Source organism: Trachurus japonicus, chromosome 20 (genome assembly GCF_045865225.1).
Source record: "Trachurus japonicus isolate A0001 chromosome 20, Traja_1.0".
Classification (NCBI taxonomy): domain Eukaryota; kingdom Metazoa; phylum Chordata; class Actinopteri; order Carangiformes; family Carangidae; genus Trachurus; species Trachurus japonicus.
The window spans coordinates 16,437,388-16,459,370 of record NC_140926.1 but is presented as its reverse complement, the minus strand read 5'-3'; the positions used below and the strand labels follow the sequence as shown (position 1 = coordinate 16,459,370).

Genomic DNA, 21,983 nt, shown 5'->3' with positions numbered 1-21,983 from the left:
ATAGAGTAAAGACTGGAGAGTAGTAGGGAGATATGTAGACCACAAGTTATTTTGATCTAGAAAAACAAAACAAATCTGTATCTTACTCATACATTTTGCCTGAATTGAATCTTTATCTTATCAAAGAGTAGAACTGCTTCTGATAGATATGATTTAAATTTTGTTTGAATATTTCTTAGAAATCAGCCAAAATGCAGACTTTTTGCAGTGTAAAGATTTACAGTATGTAAAAACCATAAAAGTGGACTTAGACCACATATGTTTGACAAGGCTGCATGCCAAGCCAGTCTTGGCCACATTGTTAATGTGTTCGAGGATTGGCTGCTTGACTGTTTAGAAAGTAACTGTGACTCAGAAAAGAAAAAAGAAAGAAATATAATTGTTAAGTCTGCTGCTCTTCCGTCACCCTCCTCACAAATTATCTTCTCCCGCAGAGTTTCAGCGTAGGTAGCGAGAAGAAAAATATCTGCTGAAGTAAAAACAGTGACTTGCTGACAGCGATGAAAGTGGGGAGAAACCATGGTACAGTGGGGAGACGGCGACGAGCTGAGTGATGGGCCCTGAAACGGAGGCACAGGAGGAGGGCGTCTCAGAAACAAAGCTCCAGAGGTCTGCTGGAGCAGATAGCTGCCTCCCCTCTTCTCATCGGCCTCATCCCTCCATCTCTGTCTGGAGGAATGCAAATTCACGTTATCTCCACTGTGCTAGTCGCGTCTGCGCCCGACCATTCCTCGTCACCATCGTCCAGAATGTCTCTACAGCCAACACGAGTTTGCCAGTGATCAAGAATCAAGTGGGAAAATGAGACAGTGATGATGATAAGCGACTGGACAGATTTCTTTTTTTCTCCCTTCATTATTCCAGTGGCAGCTAAACGCAGCACAGCATCTCTGAAATAGCTGGGTAAGAGCAGAGCTTTAGTCTTTGATGTGATAATAGCTGGTTGGGGTGTTGTGGTTTCGCCATCAAGACTCAAGTGGAAAATTGCTTTGCACACTCTGGCAGACACGTCTGCTGAGTCACGTGTCTAACCCACACATACACATCTTCTAATACCCTCACCTCCTTATCCATGCCTATCAGGGTGTGCTGCTAGGCCACTTGGCAGAGGGACTCCTGTTTCCAGTCCAAACCATTGGTCTGGTTTCTCTTCCAGTTAAGTCTGGTGTGGAGCTGCTGGTGCGCATTTCTGTGTTTTTTTTTCTATTTTCTTTTTTTTTATTACATCCAAGTCTAGCAGACTATCCTGTGGAGGTGAGAGCTGTAAATGGTCTTGTATCAGACTGACTGGTTGGCTGGCAGAGTGCTGTTGGTGGTTTTGTACTGTGGCTTGTGTCAGAGGAGCCTTTTCAACCCTGGAGCTTCTGATCAAGTTTCACAGAAACAACATCTACAGAAATAAGTCATTGCTTGATCTTTTTTGTAGGGGTGAGATCCCTTTTGTGCTATGACCACGTCACAGTGACAGGTACATGGAGTACAGACACACACATGATATACGTGTGTACATACACACACATACAATTCTCTCTTCTCCTTTCATAAATTCCTCTCTTCTCCAGACTCATTTCATAAATCTTACCACAGTCCCTCCCTAAACCCTGCAGCAATAAAAACTGTCTGTGTACTATCTAATATGCCAAGCACATACAGTATATCCAATAACAACACTAATAACTACTATTGAGAGAGCAAAAGTCCAAGAACAGTGCTCACTTACCACCAGTTGCCACGGTGATTTCACGCAGGAAATGTCCATAAAAAGGGAAATCGAAGGACAGATTAACTCTCTGTGAGGGGAAAAACAGACAGATGACCCCAGTCAGAAAGATAGAGGTAAGTGGGGAATCAGAGAAGAGACTGTGCTCATCTTCACACAACAACAAAAGGATTTGGATCTGAGGGAAAATGCAGAAAAAACACACAAAAAAAGACCCAGCGTAATTTATTCTGTGGGGCAATGATTGGTCATTTCAGAGCAGGAGTCCAAAACACACTTGAAAGAACTTCATCTTCCACTTTATCATTGTCCCAATGGAAATTCACTTTGCAGACTGGCATTAAACATTAAACACGCAGAGCACTGGAATATATTGAACTATATATATATCAAGGACATAAAAATATGTAAAGCATATCAGACCTTCATTACTTAAAATGAGGGGAAAGACTTCTGTCCTTGAAATATGAAAATGAATGTTAATTAATGAGGAGTCTAGCTTTTTTAGGCACTCATGGGAAAACACATATTTCTGATGTACTGTATCTGTTGATGCAAGTCAATTTCTAATGAGAATAGGAAACAGGTCACACTTGGGGAAGGATAACAGAAAAATACTCTCAAGCTAACATTGAAATTCTGACTTTGTGAGTTGAAATTGTGACATTAAAAGTCAAAAAAAATATTACCATTAATATTTTGTAGGTTTAGAGATAGTATGAGTATGATTGAGGCTTTCTTTTTATGTAAAATTAAGAGGTATTGAGACAGTTGTATTTGTCTTATTTAGACAAGTCTAACACCATATGACATCATAGGTATCATTCCAAACTTGTCATCTGTATTTGGCTTTACACAAATCGATTTGTACTTTTAAAAATATGTTGATGAGACCCAGCACATAGTGAAATGGGTTGTTACAAACTAGAGTCGAGTCAAAACGTTCAAATGACTCCAACAACAATCTATTCATGTACATTACCACAAATAGTGTGTTCATTATTTTATCCCTGGGATGAATATGTTGCAGTCACATCACGCCACTGCCAGAAAATGTTATGGAGATAGACAGTCTCCTGTAAACATGGATCTATTATACATTATCCTCGATTATACCGGGGGGAGTAATCCTGTGGCAAACCACAGTGAATCATGCTCACTATATAGCCAATCCAGAGCTTAACTTTTCTACAATCCTGTGATGAGGCTGACCTCTGCGGCTGTGTTTTGTTTTACGACCTTACTGGCCAATTTCTTTCAGTGTCGGGCCAAAGCTCTGGCATGCGGCAGTGCCAGGAAGGAGCATGGAGCTTCCTCCAGCCCTGTTCCTGCACCGAGATTTTATGCAGTTTCTCAGGACTTTAACTGCCATAGTCATAAACTCTGTTTGTTTAAATTTTTGGTCTTCTGACACAGTGTATGACTTTCAACACAGATGGTTTTCACTTCTTTTTGCAAAAGCAATCTCGCAAACTGTGCCTCCTTTTTGACTCTGAATTTCTTAGCTGGCCATTACATTGGTAAATTCACTTATTGATCTTCTCCAATTTAAGTAAAGGCAGAGAAACCTCCCACATCCCTCCTACACTATTTGGAAGAAAAGCCTCGCCTCTTCGCCAGGACATTCTGTGGCTAAAAAGAATAGCTTGCCTCAAATTGTATGGTTCAATCCATCATTTAATGACTGAAGGTAGAGGAGCAGAATGCACAATGTGGGACTCTATTCTATCTCCTCGCCAGCTATTGTTCACTCTGGCTGCTCTCGGGTTTTTTTTCAAAGTGTGCGACTGCCCTGCTGCCACACTGCTCCGTCCCTCCAGTCAATCTGCTGCTGCCTTGTGTGGCTTCATCAGTATGCACCTCACATGGGTCACCTGCTTGTGCTGAGGTGGAGGAAGGGGAGATTTTAAACTTCACTGCAGAGACGCGTCGTAAGTGTTTCAATTCTTAAAGGAATACTTCACCGGTTTTCAATCTTGTTATCGCTGCTTGCTTTTTAATCTTAGAGCACGCATCACATAAACTAACCGGTTAGAGGGCTCCAGTAACTGATTACTGATCTGACTGCGTCACAATGTACAGTATCTGATCTCCACATGCAGGTTGTATTTGAGTGGCAATCTGGATACACATGAATCTGTGACTATAAGCAGACAAATGGATTTTTTCTCAGCAAGAGTAGGGTACATTCACACAGGGTATCATTTATCATAACATCTACTCTTTAAACTTCCCTCGGCATTAAAAAAAAAGTTTCCCTATTGTTACTTCTTATTGACCTTTTCTGTGCAGAATGATGTATGTGCACAGTGTTACACCAGAGGACTGAAAGTTTCTCTGTGAATGTTTTCTTGAAAAACCACATCTATTCATCTGAAAAAATGAGGACCTTTATGTTTGCCAAGACCCAAACTCCAAACCAAGTCACAATGTCAATACTCAGGCCTTATATTCAGCACTAAGTAAATCCGTGAGTTTGTTGGCTTACCGCTGCTTGTCTGTGAGTGTTGGAGAGGATGCCATGGATCTTCACTTTTCCTTTGTCCATATTGTCAATATTTACCCACAGGTCCTTGCTCATTGCATCTGACGGCCCGTATGTTTTTGATGTGTAGTAGTTGTGATCTGTGTCCTCCTGCAAGAAAAGAGAAGAAAAAACAAGTTTGTATACTGGCTTGAATATTCAAGGGCCCAATTTAACACTTTTGATCCATTTGATTGGACGGTCTGTCCAGGTGGGCGGGACTCGGGGGCCTGGCTGCTTTGTTGTGACATCACAAAGTTACAGCAGTTTTGATGGCTCATTTTATGAATACAGGTATTGCGCATTTCTCAGTGGAAGTGTGTTTTTACTGTATAAACATTGAATCTTGACCTACTTCATATTCCAAACAGACATGGAAATCTCACTCGATACAATATGGGACCTTTAAGAGTGTGAAGTGCGGTGTAGTTATTCAGAGAAATGTAATAAAGCTTCAAGGACAGTGGATATTGCTGCACAGCTTTGTGATTTACACCACTGCAGTCTGTTGCTTTATTGTACTGTATACAGTGCAAAGAATATAAACAAATATTCATGAAGAGACATCCTGCAGCTCATCGTTCCACTAAGCTGCTCTAAGCCAAAATCAAATTCACAAGCTAATACACTCTAAGCTGCAATTCCTAAAAAACAATTTAAGCCTCGACACAGACAGAAAAGTTTTACACGCAGTATGGAAAATCACAGCCTTTTTAATTTTACTGCAGAACAAATTACCTGCTTAATCAAATTATATGACAATACAGTCATCTCCAGTGCACTCTGTGTGCAGCGTGCACTGGCTTTGTCCTTTCTTTCAGCCCTATAGTTTTCATTAGAGCACAATCAGCACAGGATTTTGTGTGGACTTTAATGTCTCCTAATCAAATTGAAAAAAATAAACTAAATAAATAAAAACCCAAGAAGCGAATCAGCTTCTTTCCCTCTTAAAAAGCCCCAACCAGACTGCAAAGTCAGGATTGTTTTCTTTTTTACAACAGAAACATTCGTGGACTTTTACAAGTCACGTTGGGGAGGGCTGTCTGCTTTTATGTTTCCTGTAGAAAATTAGGAGGCATGTTTGTGTCGTGGGCCTCCTATCGCTCATCTCCCTCTGGATCTAATGAGACAAGTTACAGCTGTGGCTTTTATCTAAAACATTGTTAAAGTTAATGTTTTGCTGAGTGGGGAGTCGGGGAAGTGTACGCTGTGTCTGACTGTGATCTCACTAATAGGAACTCACACAGCTCTGCGGACACTTTGATAGATTAGTGGTATTATTCTGAGCCACTGTGCTTTGGTTGTCAAAAGGCCATGAGACAAAACATTAATTAAAGCACAATCCTTCCCTGCTCTGTTCGTTTTGCTTGAAGGATTCATACTTCCCTCTGAGAGTTACAATCTAATACCTCTACTCAATATTTAGCCTGGGATATAAGACAGAGAGATAATGTTTCAGGCTTAGCGGACCCTCAGAGAGACTGATAAATATCACAGTTCCAAATGGACTTCAGCCATGTAGGTGGTGTTACTTTTGATTAATTTGTAGATTTAAACAAACATTGCCAGTAGCCTTTCATCACAGCTTAAAGTGCAGACAAATCATGTCAGGGAAAAAAACAGCCCCAGCAGGCAAGCCTTAGTCAGCACATTACTTCCAGAATAGAAAACAAGGGCACTTGTAAAAGGTGTAGACACGAACGCGAGGCTGTAAAGTTTCCTGCTAATCAGCACAAGATGTCTTTGCTCGAGCGGAGGAAGACTGAGGGAGATAAAGGTTCCTCAGAGGTGAGACGGGGCCCAGCTGGCGGTTCCTGCCCTCAAGGGGGGAAAGGGGAAGATGGGCAGGGTGCCATCGTCCAGCTGAGTGTAGGTGGACATGAAGCTGTGAGGGCTTTTACAGAGCACAGCAAACAGACTACAGGCAGGGTGACTACAGACACACGCAGAAAAAAAAGGATACATCTACAGAGGCTTGCTGGTGGGGCGTGGGAGTCAGGTAGTGTTTCTTTGAATCAAAGCACTGCAAACTTGCGCCAAAACGAGTCAGCAGGTGAAGCGAGGCAGTCGATATTGTTGCGCGGAAATAAAAACAGTGTGTGAGATGCTGTACTGGCTTTTCTTTGTATTGTATGTAGGTACTGAGAACATGAACCCATGAAAAATTTAAAAAGGGAGAGGGGCTGAGGGAATTTTGAACACTAGCATGATTATACCGTCTTGTTCATGTTTTGTATTTTTAATAATGTTTGAGAAATGTATCTGAATATGTATCTGAACCTATATAACTACATTAATTGTGTGCAATATGCAGCATTTTTCGAAGTATTATGATCTATTTTCATTCACATCAACACATCTCTATTGGGATAAGTTCCTACTGACGCTGAGAGACTCTCCAGAAGGGGAGATGAGCTGCACTGAAAAGCTCAGAGTCGTCTAATAGCAGATAGATGGGCACTTGAAGCCTTGCCACTCAGCTGCAGTAGGAGCCTCTTGCCCTGTTTGCAATCTTTTCATCATGATGTGAAATACTCTAAGTGAGGGGGAGGAGAAAACAAAAATTGTTGTCGATACTTGACCATTTTCTGTCTCTAGAGCACAAAAGCGCACTGGAGAAAAAGATTCATTTAGTGGACAAAATCCATCCCAGACTCACTCTCTTCTGTCTCAGGCATTTACTGGAGCTGCCCACCACATCAATATTGCATTACACCGAGACCTGAATATCTTGGGCCGACATGTTTTCTCATCTGAATGGCTGCTTAATACAGGAGGGGAATTTATCGCTTCGCCTTCATGGGATTATCTGGGGTGTTTTACTTAAAGAAAATAAGATGTAAAAGCTGCTACTGATGAGGTAGTCTGATGTTTGTCAGGAAAATAAAGTAAAAGTACACTGGAAACTATGATCCCCTCAACCACAGCTATGTCATTGCTCCTGAGAAAATGATGTTTCATGTCGGCACAAGGAGAACTTAAGCTTTAAATAAATGTTCCAATATGTTTGGATAAAGCTGCTTGTCAGCCAGCCTTCATTTTCCTAAGACACGGCACATCCTGACAAAACGGTGCACACACACACACACACACAAACACAACACATGGTTAAAACAGACTGCAGTTTGTTTGAAAAAGCATTAAAAGGACGCCATCGCTCATGTGTGCAGCTCTTCATCAGCTGATAATGTCTGTGATCCATTATTCATGGCTCCGCTCCGTTGCCTGCCTGTTGTAGCAGCTTGATGGTATTTGGTGGTGAAGCTCAGCAGCGTGAATCACATACAGGGGAGTTGCACCACACTATTCATGGCTCTTTTTTAACAGGTACGGACACTCCAGCATGAGAACGGGTATGGAAGTCTTCACGAAATCCAAGATGTTCAAAAAGATATCAAATGGCTGCACAGATTAAGCTTCAAAATATAAATCAACAGACCTGAGGATGACTGGATCTGGTCCAGAATTGATGTATGATGTGCCCTCCATAACTGTAATTCATTTCTACTGCAGTTCATATGATATATACTATATTCTCAGTTTATCAACTGGTCACTCATTTATGAAATATCAGAAAATGTTTTTTTAAAAATCTACTAGAATATAAACAGAAACATTCATAATTGAAAGTCAAGTTTTCACCTCCTACAATTTGAATAAAATATTGTTTTCTCATCATAAGTACTGTAATCTGGCGCTGGTTTGAATCAGATTTCAGGTCAGATCTTGGTTCCTGCAGAGCTGAGAGAGGATCTGTGAGGAGTGAAGTACGCTGAAGAGAAGTGTCTGAAGTCCAACTGAATTATTACTGATGACGATCAATTAAAATGTTCCAAAACTGTTGGATTGCCCTTCGAAATTTGTAGATATTGTGATCAAAATCTCGGTAAATAATAATATGGGACTGTTTCTAACATAATGAAAATTATTATCTTAAGAGAAGAGCAAATAAACAGCCTGAGATGAATCCAGACACCTGATATATAATTTAAGCCTTCCTAGGGTCTGTGGTTACACATCTCCTGAATTGGATTTTCAAGCTCTCTGACAGTTTCAGACAGAATGTGTGTGTCTGCTTGTACTTGAAAGTGATGCTCGGGGACGTAGGGTGCACTACACAACATACAGTACATGCATTCACAAGCGTGCTATACCTTTCCTGTCTTTGTTCATCTTACAAACCAAGCCGACCCACCGGGAGCAGCCGACAGCCCTCCTGCTACAAGATGACGCTCAGTCAAAAAGTTAAAAGCTGCAAAGTCTGGACACTGAATGAAATTGAAGTAACTCTGAGTTCATCTGTGGAGCAGGCAGCCGAGAGCTGCAGTAGCTGCCTGACATGGTACAGTCTACCCTTACATAGTCGAAGCACTCAGCAACATAAAGGAAGTAAACATCTCCTTCCAAACACATCTCCCTCTGGGAAACTTTTAACAAACTCGAGACACAAAACAAATAAAGGGGAGAAAAAAAAACTCATTTGCTGCAGGCTTTGAACATGGAGTGTGTGAGTGTGTGTGAGTGGTAAATGTAAAAGCAGCTCTGGGAATCAAACGAAGTAAAGGAAATTAACAGGATGAGCAGCTTGCTGTGTAGCCGTGTGAATTCTTCCCCCTTAAGAAATGGACACATAAACAGCGAATGTAGCTGAGCGTGTAACCTCCAAACAGCCTCCTGAGCTGTCCCGGCACATCTCCACATGTCCAATAACAACCATCCACCATAAACCACACCCTTATTACTACACATCAAAGCAAACTATCCAAACACAACAGCAGCAGCAGGATGGAGAGACCCCCCAAATACCAGTACACTCTGTGCTTTTATTGGCAACCTGACATGTTTGACATTGGTTAAATTATCAGGACAGCGTGTGCTTTAGGGTAAAGAACAGTCAGGCGTGAAAACGACACCATCAAACGTATACGCATTATTTCAGCGGGAACATGTTGGCTTCGCTCCCACTGCTGCAATATGATGCAGGATTTGAAAGTGTGTAGAAATCATCATCCCCGGGTGTTTGCCACCACGTATCCTCTCCTCTGCATGTGTGTGTTTGCGTGGTTTGCTTATACTCCTCGTAAAGATGAGAGCTGAAACGTCGCCAGCTGACAGCTGTAGCAACCTCTCAACTCCAGCCTCTCAAACTTCAGGAGTCAGAAGAACCCCATGTTGGCTCGCTTGGTATGCAGGTGATCTCTCACACTGAGCGCGTGTTGACACAGAAAATAGCACTTGGTGTCAGAGTACAAGTGATGAAAGCTGAAATATAATCCCGGAAGTCCAGTCGAAGTAATACATCCATAAATTTGAACTTATAAGACAACAAAAAGACAAAGGAGTTTATAACACGACAAGACGGATTTGACTTTTCATCCACTGTTGCAACAACCCCAAGGTAAACAGCCATTTGTTTCATTAAGTAATCTGAGTGTCTTCTTACACTATGACCCTGTTTTTCCCAGAGGCCTCTGGATCTGTCCCTCAGCTGTACCAACACAGTGGTTCAATCAGGAGCTGCAGCTTTTCATGCAACAACTGATCTTGATATAATCCAATCCAGCAGCAGAATGGTGCGTTCGCTTACATATGAAATCCTTCAGATAGTAGTAGTACTAAAGGTGCCCTGGTGGTTTATTGGTTAAAGCACATATCACGCTTAAATTTAGAGTGATGTGCATTTCTTTGTGTTTGTGCTACAAAGGCAAGACACAGCAGTACGTATAAACACACCGTTTACATGACACAGTCGGGTTATGAAACATGTGGAACCTTAAAAAAAACAAAAAGAAAAGAAACAGAGGCCGTGATCCGAGACAAGGTTGAGAAACTGCTGTGAACTGGCACTTTGAAAGATAACGAACAATAAAAACACAACGGTGAACAGCCACAAGCCAACACTGGCGGCGTGTCGAGACAAGCACAGACTTCACCTGGATGGACAAAGAGCAGCGGTGATGAAAACTGTTTTCACTGACAGTTACTGGTTCCCACAGTTTGTTCCAATCTCTCTCTACAGCCACCTGAACATACCTTTACCTGGGAGCCTTTTTAATCTGGGTCTGAGATCAGATACAGAGCCACAGCCACTCAGGGCGTCAGACAGTCTGTTGTTAAGGTCACCGTTTTAAACCTGCATGTCGAGGTGAGATGAATCTGCTGTTGTAGACGAAGATGGTTGAGGCACCAGTTCACACAAGCACAGGACAGAGAGATTTCTTCACTTCTCTAAAAATGGAAACTGGATTCATGGAAATAGGGAAATTGGATTTAACATTGATTCAACCAAGCACCACTAAGACGGGTTTAATCCACTAACTGTTTCTCTTTTTTTTTTTTAATCTCATGTCATGTATGTGTTTTTTTAATTCTACAAAACTGGTCAAACCTGCTGCCGCAAGAGAAGAAGCTTCAAAAGAGTATAACGCAAAACTACCTCAGGGCACCGCATAATTATCAGATTTTAATTCTTCTCGACAAACCGTTTGGTCGCTAATCACAACCTACGTACAGTAGCTAGACGGAGCAGGTTGATGAGAAGTGTCAGGAAATGAGTTATGACACCAGATAACTCTCGGAATGTGTTTACCATCACAGATTGATGATGAACGGCTTCAGAAAAGTGTCTGAGGGCAGATTTCGACTTGAAGAGGGCACTGTTTCCGCTCTGTCTTCTTCCCTTCCTCGCTTAAAGCTCCTTCAGAGAGGAGAAGACGGTTTTAAAACCATTCAGCTCGCTGCGGGGGGGCGATTTCAGCTCAGTGTCTGCTATTTCTGCCCCTCTGAAAATGAAGGCTTTTCTCATGTCAACAAAGTGTTGGTGGCAGGTGAGGGAATGTGAGAATTTTGTGTGTGTATGTGTGTGTGTGTGTGCGTTCGGTAATGACAGGAGGAATGACAGGGTGTTTGTGCAGAGGACTTATGCTTCTCTCTTTCCTCACCAGAGAAGGAAAACAATGGGGGAGGACATGTTCGTGTTAGCGTGTTTGTGTTAGTGTGATGGTGTGTGAGCATGGATCTAAGCAAAAGTGTGCATGTGTGGATGTGACATCTGAAGCGGTGCATGTGTTTATGCCTCAGTATGAATGCGTTTACATGTAAGTCCACGGGTGAAGTTTCAAGTGGTGAGCACAGATGAGCATGTGTGTGTGTGTGTGTGTGTGTGTGTGTGTTTACAGCTGACGATCAAAGCTCCCTCCCTCCTCGCTGAGAGAGACGTGGGGCGGTGAACCTGAGATGATTAGAAGCCGCAGGAAAACTTAACGAGCCATCATTCTGACAGAACGCCGCAGCGACCAAAGGCGCCACAACAGGGGACACGGGTGATGCCTTTCATTTACATCGACACAAACACGGGCCAGAACCTGAGCATTAATCTCCAGTAGGTCCACTAACTAACCCGTTGGAACTGAAGGAGGTTCATTTCCTGTTCAGTTCTCTCCAAGGACACTATTAAGGAGGATCCATTCCCACACAGAAGGTAGACGAGCACCTGAGGGCTGATCTTAATTTGATATAAAATATTAATCTTTATAGGCCCCTCCTTGTCTTTTTCATTACTAAACATCCACACTTCTAAGAAAATTTATTATTGCTCCAGGGAAAGAACCAAAGAGTATTTTTAGGTGCGGCTCAGCAGAGGACTCAGTTGGATTCTGTGCCAGACTGGAAAGGTTCATCAACTTATCCACAGTGTTTAGCTGTACTGATCCAAACCGTCACAATCAAGCTGGTCTAAACGTGAACGTTTGCCTCTGTTTCACTTTGCCAATCAAAACACAGAACAGCACAAAAGCAATTACGCTGTATGTGTATTGCATAACACCAAAAAAAAATCAATGTTTAGTGTTTATCACAGAAATTCAAGTGCCAAGAATCAATGAAGTAGAGAGGATGATCCACTAAAACAGCTGAACGTGAAAACAAGGCTGAGAACGAGACAAGGCCGAGATCAGGAACGATCTTTAAAACTCAATTTTCAAGCCAGAATGGATGAGAAGTTCCTGAAATACTTTGTAAAAATTGAAATTTGAAGGTCTACATCACTCTAATGACAACTCAGGAGACAGAAACGGCTCCACAACAGCTACTGCACTAAATGGACCTTGAGGCGAGATTGTTTTGTCAAGTGAAAAAGTCATCTAAAGCAGATGTGTTACCTACAGCATGTAAAAGTTTTTGATTTGGTCATGGCTCATACTGTATCACCAAGACTTTTAGAGGAACATAAAATAGAACAAATACTTCAAATCCCCTGACACCTACACAGTTTTCACTTTTTCTTTTCATTAATTTGTACAGACTCTGGTGCACCTGATTGGAGCAGAGCAGCCTGGTGACCTCATGCAGCATCACTCTGCCCATCTTTAATGTGAGCAGAGAAAACACGTGTGCCGCTGCGCAAGGCCTTTTGCGCAGCGGCACATCATATGTCACATCATATGGGATGGATGGCGGCAAAGAAAAAAGATTAATGACTTGAGTGTTGTTCATGTCAGTGTGGTGTGTGTGTTTACAGCTGTGCTCCGTCCATCTGTTGTCTATACCGGTCGCAGGGGGGCTGGAGCCAATCCCAGCTGACTCAGGGCGAGGGCGGGGTTAGGGAACACCCTGAACAGGTCAGCAGTCCATCGCAGGGCCGACATATAGAGATGAACATGGCGTACACACTCACATTATACTATTAACACCTATGGGCAGTTTTAGAGTCAGCAATCAGCCCGATGTGCACGTCTTTGGACTGTGGGAGGAGGCCGGAGTACAGCTGTAGTCAAGTGTGAAAAATATGGTGCATTAACACTCTAACTACCAGTATATCGATTTTATTTACGCTAAACAATGGGCTGATTTTTATGACATCCAAATTTGCTTGGTTTCCGTGCATATCTGTATTAGTTGGATACATGAAGGCAGACTCATAATAACAACAAATTGTTCATGTGAACAGTATATAGGATCCAGTAATTGACATGACATGATATTACTAATATCTACGAATGTCAACAAGATGATCAGTAAAGTCTCAACACACCAGATCAGGCAAAATAAGGAGCATGGGTGTGTGTAGCTGTTCCTAGAGTAATGACCTTCCATACATTCGGGGAACTTGCAAGAAATGAATTTACCACAAGATCAAGGTCTTTCAAACTCCATGCCTCGCATTTGGAGGCTTCTGGCTTTCCATTACAAATTCTTTGTCTGCAAGCATCAGCAGAGATACTCCTTGTGGTATCATCAGGGTTATTTTCTCAGATGTTTGAAAGCTCATCCAAAGCCACATTATCCAAATGTTTTCATCCGCGCTCATGATGAGAAAACCGATCTTCTTGTGAAAAAATCATTAAGACTATACAACTGTGTGCAGCAGCACTGTTGCAATAAATTCTGGCCTCCTTATAAATCGCCCCTTAGGCTGTCAACACGTGAATGACAACATACAGTTTATCTCTGATCAGATGTACGGCTGCCTCGGTGTGAATCACCACATACCTCTATTTGGGAGCTGTTGTCTGTTTCCTCTGCTGAGACCAGACCTGGAAACCCATCTGGCTCCTCCTGGTCCGGCTCTTGGTCCTGCTCCTGACTGGCTCTGTTACTGTCCATGTTACGAGGTTTTGGGGGAACCCATCTCTTCCACCGGTGACTGTAGAGCTTCACATCCACTGCTGCATCTTCATCTCCTGCCTGCCCTTCCACATATGAGTAAGCGATCGCTGAGGAAACAGGAAGAGAAGGTGTAAATTATACATTTTTTTTAACTCAGCGTATGGTCCAAAGATAAATCACCTCAAAGTTGTGCTTTTGCTGATAAATGTACACTGGGATGCCATAAATGGACTATGATTGGTGCAATAATACAGCATGCTCAGTTTAATTTTCTACACAAATTAGCTTTGAACTACTGAACCCTGCGTTTGTCAAAAGTCGATTTGCATTGAAAATCGGTGAATTGTGCGAGCAAAAATAATTACATGCCACAGTATTTTTTGCTATAACTAAGGCACTAGTCAAATCACAGAGGCGGGAACTGTTCGAGCCATTAATCTTGCAGCGCTCCCTCATAATTCACTGTCTCTGCGGACTTTTCTCATTTCTTTTGGGAGAAATCTCTCTGTGCCTGAAACAGATGCACATTAGCAATGACTCAGCAGCCATCACGCAGACCAGTGGGCTACAGTCATAGCCAATCATCCCCATCCCAGAGTTTGAAATGAGACGCTGGTGACAGGTGAGAAATGGTACTGTGTTAATGTAAACACTGACTTGATTAACCGAGCCTGAGACAGACTGCCGGATCTGGGGTGAGATGTGCTGTGTCATTATAAAAAAACTATTCCCCGAGCTGAAAATCAGAATCAGGTAGAAAAAAATAACTATCTGCACTCAAAACCCCTTTATTTATGTGACTTTACTGATTTGAATCTCTGTCTGTTCTGCTTGGATTTTATGCACCTGTGGCAACACAATCACAGACACCATTCAGTCAGTAATCAGTGAGCATTATCTTATAATGATGCTAGTAGATTGTTTTATAATTGTCCTTCTCTTAGCCTTTTAACAACAAATAACAGTCTGGCAAGAAGAGCATCTGATGCACCTTAATGTGACAAAGTCACTCATTTGGTTTCTCTCCTTTGCATAATTTTCCTGTTTCTGCCACATGTATCATCATCCTTTTTGCAAGAGCTTTGTTTACATTGTTCACAATAGCATCTTCAGATTTATTCAATTCACTTTTGAAAGCTAGAGATAGTGATCTAGCCTCAAGTACAGACCACAACATTGAGGAAAAAAAGGAGGACTGTGAACACTGATGGATATGCAGAATCTAAAATACCTTAGAAAGCTGAAGCAGAAAGCTCCAAATGTATGAAGAAGATAATGCATTGGGTACGTTCACCCAAGGATAGTGAGTTTTGCTGAGTAACAGTGAATATAAACAGTTGTGAGAAAACTCCACAGTGCATCTGTGCAGCTTCGGTATGAAAGTCAGACGTAAAAAGTCCTGAAAGGTTAATAGCTGTTCCTACAACCGCGTTATCAAATCATCATTGTTCCAGTCTGTTCACTCAGCTTTTCTTCCAGGAAACCACACTGCTTATCTTGGCTAATGTTATTTTTCAGCCATCAATGAAGAAATTACGGGATGTACAGAATATTCATTCAGCAACAGTGATAAAATACTAAATTCCTAAAACTTTACCTAGCAGTTTTGTGCAATTTAATACCTGTGATAAACTTTAAACTTGACAAGGAATGCATGTTCTCCACTTGCTTACATGCATTTCCCCCCAAAATCGCCCGGATTAGACGTTAAATCTCCTGTTAGGTATGAAGGAGAGGAGGCAGGGAAGGTCTGCTCATCTGTTCGTCCTGTGATGGACTGCAGACTTGTTTCCCTGCCTTCAGGCTAATACCCGGCATGCTTGGATAAGCTCCTGTTCCCCGAGACCCTAATAGGATTACGCGGTTAAAGACAATTAGTAATAAACTTCATTTTTATTGCAGTCCTCCAAACACAAAGTTTTCAAAGTGCTTGCATGCTGTTGCATCTATCTTAATTTATTTTTGGCCATAGGACAGAAAACTGCTGAATCCTCTACCATTACTTTACGTTGCCTCTTTCCTACGAGACAGAGGTCATAGGGTTTAAACAGCAAAGAGCATTTCCCTCCTCTTTCCCCCCTCTGTCTCTTTTCTGTCACGCTCACATTTCGTCCTCCTTGTCATCTTCTCTCCTCCTCCTCCTCCTCCTCCTCCTCCTCCTCCTCCTTCTCCTCCTCCTCCTCCTCTTTCTGGGCACCTGACCAGTGGTTCTCAGGAGGGGAGGAGGGGGTCGGTGAGAGCAAGTGGAAAGGCTTAAGATGCTAATTCAGCCCAAGTGGAGGCTGACAGATTCATTTTATAATGAGCATCGCCAAAGCAAAGAGTCCAATCTGCATGCAGAGGTGGGTGGTACTGTACGTTACATTGGATGAATTCAACAGACTCGAAGGCACAGGACAGAGTTTGACAGAAGGCTGGGAGCTTTGCAATTTTCAGTTAATTGATTTTGGAGAAGAACGATTAATGTTAATGCTCACCTTTAATCATTGACATTAAAACCCATGAAACCTGGCCAGAACTCTCTGGACCCAGACCTACATTTTATCATCCAAACCAGCATCCAACTGAATACTGATACTGATACCTGCTTTTTGCCACTTGCATTGCTTTTGACATGGGAAATTCAATGTGAACATGTTTATTTTCCAGTGCCTCCACTGCTTGAGCAACAATCTAACGTTACAAGGCGCAGGCTGCTGCACTGAGAATATTGACTTTGAACAGATGAGTACATGAATTGAATATGTAATTTTCTTCCCATGGTGCTGAATGGTAGTTTTAATTTCACTGAAATATGACAGCTCTAAAAAGGCACGAAATTCCTCATGGTGGCTTTATGTTACCCATGGGTGAGACACTCTTTGCATCATATCACTTCTGTTGTTTGGTTTCTGCAGCAGCTCCTTGCCAATTATTCACTCACTGTCTCATTCTCACATACTTCTAATGCTTCCTGACACTCACTCTGTCCCCTAATGATCATTAGTCACATCTATGTGAACAAAGTAGCCCATGCAGGCAAACTTCCTGTCAGCAGCAGTTATATACTCCAGGAGGCACTCACATACCGTTCCACTAACACATAAACATCTATTTTCATCTTTTAAAGGATCTTTGTCAGTTGCTCAATATATGGTGGAAAGCTGGCAAAGAGCGGATGCTTTAAAATACACCATGACCACAACATAGGGGCCTCGAACAAATGGCTGCTCTTTTCCCAGCATGTTGCTCTGTGAACAGCGATCATGAGTCACCCTTTAAACGAGCACATGCACCTGCATTTCCCTTGTGTGCAGTGTGCACCACCTCTCTGATTCACAGACAGCAGTATATCTTATTATCCAGGGGGAAAGTCATGGGCTTTTGTCAAACATTTGAGAGGGGCAGTGAGGGCAAACCCCCTACCTGAAAACCCCCCGCCAGGACAGGGCTTCTGCTTAGAGCAAGACCGTTTCTCGGCTTTTGTGTGAAAGCAAATCTTTCCCCTCTGCTTTTCTCTCAGTGCCTCTGAAAGCCCCCGCATACCTTCACCCTGACTCTGTGGAGCAGCCCTGTTGGCTGGACTCACGCCTGTCAACACCTCTGATTCACTAACACCGGAGGGGCTGTGATTTGGTTCCACCTAAAAACCTTTCAAGGACATTTAGGAGGTCATAACACCGCAGAATAAAGGTGCTGTCTCCACTCCTTTTTTTTCAGTCTGTTTCTGCTTGTTTCCCCCATTTTCTCTTGGTTCCCACCTGACTCAGTGTTCTTGACAGGAGATTGCCTCACATGACTGGCAAGTAGAGGAGGAGGCATGCTTCACTGCGTTTGTGCATGTTTTACTGTGTGTGTGTGTGTGTGTGTGTGTGTGTGTGTGTGTGTGTGTGTGTGTGTGTGTGTGTGTGTGCGCATAATTTCAGCATAAAAAGGATAAAAAAAATCACATCCCTGTACGGTTTCTTAGACTTTCTATCTCTGGGTGTCAGAGTGCTTAATTTAGTGCCCACTGAAAGCTGCTTTATCAGTGTAGCGACAGACCCTGCCAGGCTGGAGGACCGTCTCTCTCATGGTTTGAAACAGTGTTGACTTAACTCACCAGGGCCGGCATGGATTAAGTTGATGTAACTATTGCTGAAGCCCGCACAACATCTTTCAGGAGTTGTGCTAATTTGCGCTTCAAAGTAAGAGAAAAGTGACAATTACATGACAAATTCTTACATACAGAATACCTCCTTGTCCATTTTGAATAAAGACTCTGGCAAGAAGGAGCCCCAGGGCCTCAGACTGCCCCTATGTTGGGGCATTTTATGCCTAATTTTGTGACGTGGCGGCAAGTAAATTTTGCTACTTGGACATGTGCAACCTGTTTTTTAACACTCAAATAATCTGGAATCTGTCATTACAGGTGGTAGGCCAAGGTGTATGAGGATCATGAATGAAAAGGAAAAGTGAATACTTGATTTGCAAGTCGATCTGTGCCCCTAAATTCTGTGTTTGCGCCCCTAAAATTTAGGGGCCAAATTAGTCTCACTATTCAAAACTGTACTTCGGAAACCTATATGGCACGTATGGCCTACAGCACTTTGAGATTTTTCATTAAAATGTATAGTGCTTTACAATTAAAATGTATTTTTTTATTATTATTATTATAGGTGACACCACACAGCCATATGTCCATCTTCATTTACAATCTACAGTCCAGTGTCACTTAATGTCACATCATAAGCTGGGATCATGTTCAGAACAAGAGCCATGTCAACAAACTGAGTGTTATCATCCACAGCCGACGCTACCATGAAGTGGCAGTGACCGATAAGCAGAGACATTCAACCTGACTGATGACCTCATAATCTGGGTTTAATAGGAGATGGCTGCTGTGGTTTGATCTACTGCTGGGCAAGCCATGAGTTAAACAAGCATCTCCTATGTGTTAATAGATTATGGATTGCACATTGCAAATGACCTGCAGCAAACGACATGCCTCATTATTTATATCAACTGAATTATTTAAATACACAGCACGTGTGATGGTGAGTGATCTAACGGCAGACCTTTTAAATCAAGACATTTAACGTGCCGCTGCCTGCACATAAAAACACAGTTCGCACAAAATTCCAGACGTCTAACACTCTGAAATTATTATGCAGAGCAAAGTGTGCCTTCCTAACCTGCCGTAGCTTGCATTTTGCACATCCTCTGAAAAAAACGCAGTCTGTCATTAAGCAACATATAAAGTCGAAGAGCTGACTGCAGGAGAAAGTCAAACAGGTAGCAGAGAGGCAACGCCTACAAAAGGGAGATCCAGTTTCAAACAGTGCTCATAAAGCAGTGAGCAGCATGATAAAAGGGGGAATTTGAATAGATTAAATGTGAGATACGTCCAAATCTCGGTTAATCAGTGCATGAGACAAGTTAAGACTTGAAATTGAACAATGGAAGAGAGTGGAAAAGAGTGGATTTTTCTGACGACAGGCCGTGCACACGAGCAAAGCACATTTCTTCCCACAGAGAAGCTTCTAAGATTCAATAATAATCAGGTTTGCCTGCAAAATAAACGGTGACTCTTCCTCCAGAGAGAAATGTCCCGCGTCCTGCCTGTCATGAACGCTCCATTACACCAGGGATTTGTTTTGCCAACAATTAGTCACATCTTTCCAAGTCAGAGCCCTGCAACACAAACATCCCCTGAGGTCCAGATTAGCAGCACAGATTCAGTTAGAAGTGGTGGCTTCTGTCTTTTTGCTGAGACACAATACCTTGCTTGCTGAATATATTAACATTGCAGATATTATATTGCAATATCTACAGTGCTACTGTCTCACTGTCATCTGTCATAACTCACTTGCTGCATGCAGCGTGCCTTTAAAAGAGCAACAAAGAGGATTTGAACAGAAATGTATTCAGACATTTTCTTGTAAACAGTGACTTGCACTGACATTGGACTCTTTCTTGCTGATATGCTTGTCATAAACTTTTATCAGATTGGCTCCTGGCAGCAGCCAAATCAGAAAACAAACAAAGAGCAAAATCATCTCCAACCTCAAAGGTTAAAAAACAAAGGTGTGTTTGGCAAACCTCATTTGTATTATCGCCTACATGAGAGAATGGTGAAACAGGGCCACTATAAATAAAAGCCCAATCTCTAAAATCTCTAAAAGTGTTAATTACAATCTGCAGAGCATGAAAGGCACTGGGAATTCATTAGCAGGAGACTAATGTTGCGTTGGCTCTGCCCACAGAAACATGGCGTCTGTGAAGAGGACAGGTGTCAGGGCTGCATGTTGGAGGAAGGAAGGAGGCCGGTGAGAAAGAGTCTCAGGGCAAATTAGGAGGCAGAGCGCCCAGTGATTTTTAATCAAGGCTTTTGCCTCGAGGAACCTAATTGTTTTTTAAGCAGACTTTCTAGAAAATGGCTAATTTCTCTTCTGAGTGTCTGCTCAAAACATCTAAATACACTGGACACAAAATCCAAGCAGGCTAAGCCACAAAGCACCCAGTAACATACCAGAGCACACAGTATCAAACCTCAAAACACAGGGTTTGAAGTAGAGCAGTTAACCATCATGAGGTCTGCTGTCACCGCCGTGGCTTTCTTTGTGTAATTGGTGGTTGTCTTGGCTCTGGCGCTGGTCAGTGCAGGAAATGTATACAAAAAAAATGCTTTGGCAAAGAGACAAACAGAAAGGCACGGAGGGCTGCAGGCAGTCAGGAGACAGTGGGATAACAAAGAGAAGAGCGCTTCCTGAGTGACACGGCCTTTAGGAATTCAGGAGTCCGGGTTAGACACAGTGTCTAGTTTCATATTTCAGGAGATTGAGTGATGGACTGCAGTAGTATGAAGTGCTGCTTCTGGGTCTCATTCCACTTTGCAACTTTGCGGATGACCACTGTGGCTCAGGAGCCCCGAGGCCTTGAGTTGCTCTGTCATGAGGGAACCCGGGGCCTGGCAGGCAATGTATCACCGGACCCTGCATGTGACGGATGATTCCTCCTCCCGCCAGTGCAGACCATTACCTGGAGTAACATCACTGTATTATACAGGTCAGCCCGCTGGCTGTGGACAAAACCGTCATTGAGCCTTTGGACAGAGAAAAAAAAACTCGGCATCACCCACTCTGCCTAAATCTGTCCATGAAAACACTAAATCTGTCCTTTCACTGTTCACACAGCTCTCTTAGTGCTTGCTTAACAGACCTTAAAATTGAAAATGGTCACATCTGTACCCGTGAATAGAGCGGGATAGGCAGGACAAGAGCCTGCACTTTTATTCTGATACGCCACATCACAAACAATAGGCTCTCCTTTATCCTGCGGGTTCACACACTCTTCAGCAGAGTTTCTTTGGACACGAAACACTCCCACACATCTAATATCTGAGACACACTCAGTATAACTATCGGTCTTTTTGTCCACTTTATCCTCAAATCACTCCAGCCTCAGAGGGGTTCGAGGTCATGAACTCACTGGCTCACTTGTATCTTGTGGATAAAACATGTTTTTTGGCCAACTACACATCCGTTACTACACCTGGGATGGATAATATTAGCAAGTGCAGTGGAGTCAAAACGTCTGAGACCACTTATCCATTCACTTGAATGAGTAAGTGGTCTCAGACATAAGTGGACCCCACTGGAAGTCTCACTGAATTGTCCAGAGCTCCATCACTACAGCTTCAAAATTGTTTAATCAGGCAGAAAAACAAAAATGGATTCTGACAAATATCTTAATGTCAATATAAGACGTGAATTTTTGACGTCTGAATAACAAGCTCATGAAAGCAAACCAACCACTGTGAGCTTACTTTTCCAGTATTTTGCGCAACAGGAAGTCCTTGCTGTGCCATTTCACAGCAGATATTTTGACATAAAAAAAAATCACAGGTGCTTCTAATAACACGAACATTGTCTGCATTCTTTTCAGACGTCCCGCAAAACCATGACCGGTCATTCATTTTATTACTTACACCTGTGCTTTCCCCACTGTGACAACTTAAAGTGTCCTCCAGGGGAAAAGACATGGAAATGTTGAGATAAGAAATGGCTAAACAAACTCAAACTCAAATAGACTCATTTGTTCTCTGAAAACAAAACTAAAGCTAGCTGCATTTTACTTTAAGCCAGTAAAGGTCACTAGAGGCTTCACTGTGTC

The 21,983-nt window shown here is 42.5% G+C and overlaps 2 protein-coding genes across 3 annotated transcripts in view; one reads left to right on the top strand and one right to left on the bottom strand.

The window, feature by feature from the left end:
* The window catches only part of LOC146966724 (zinc transporter ZIP12-like), a 201,537-nt gene extending 199,046 nt beyond the window's left edge, over window positions 1-2,491 (top strand). The window contains exon 14 of the mRNA XM_085763321.1: window positions 2,478-2,491. The gene's annotated coding sequence lies outside the window, so the exon portion shown is untranslated. The remainder of the gene's footprint in view (window positions 1-2,477) is intronic.
* plxdc2b (plexin domain containing 2b) overlaps window positions 1-21,983 on the bottom strand; it is an 84,468-nt gene that overhangs the window by 37,729 nt on the left and 24,756 nt on the right. For both annotated transcript variants that reach the window (XM_085763325.1, XM_085763324.1), the window contains exons 2-4: window positions 13,734-13,957; window positions 4,209-4,355; window positions 1,721-1,790 (exon numbers count right to left, since the gene is read on the bottom strand). In XM_085763325.1, coding sequence (XP_085619451.1) covers window positions 1,721-1,790; window positions 4,209-4,355; window positions 13,734-13,957 — 441 coding nt within the window. The remainder of the gene's footprint in view (window positions 1-1,720; window positions 1,791-4,208; window positions 4,356-13,733; window positions 13,958-21,983) is intronic.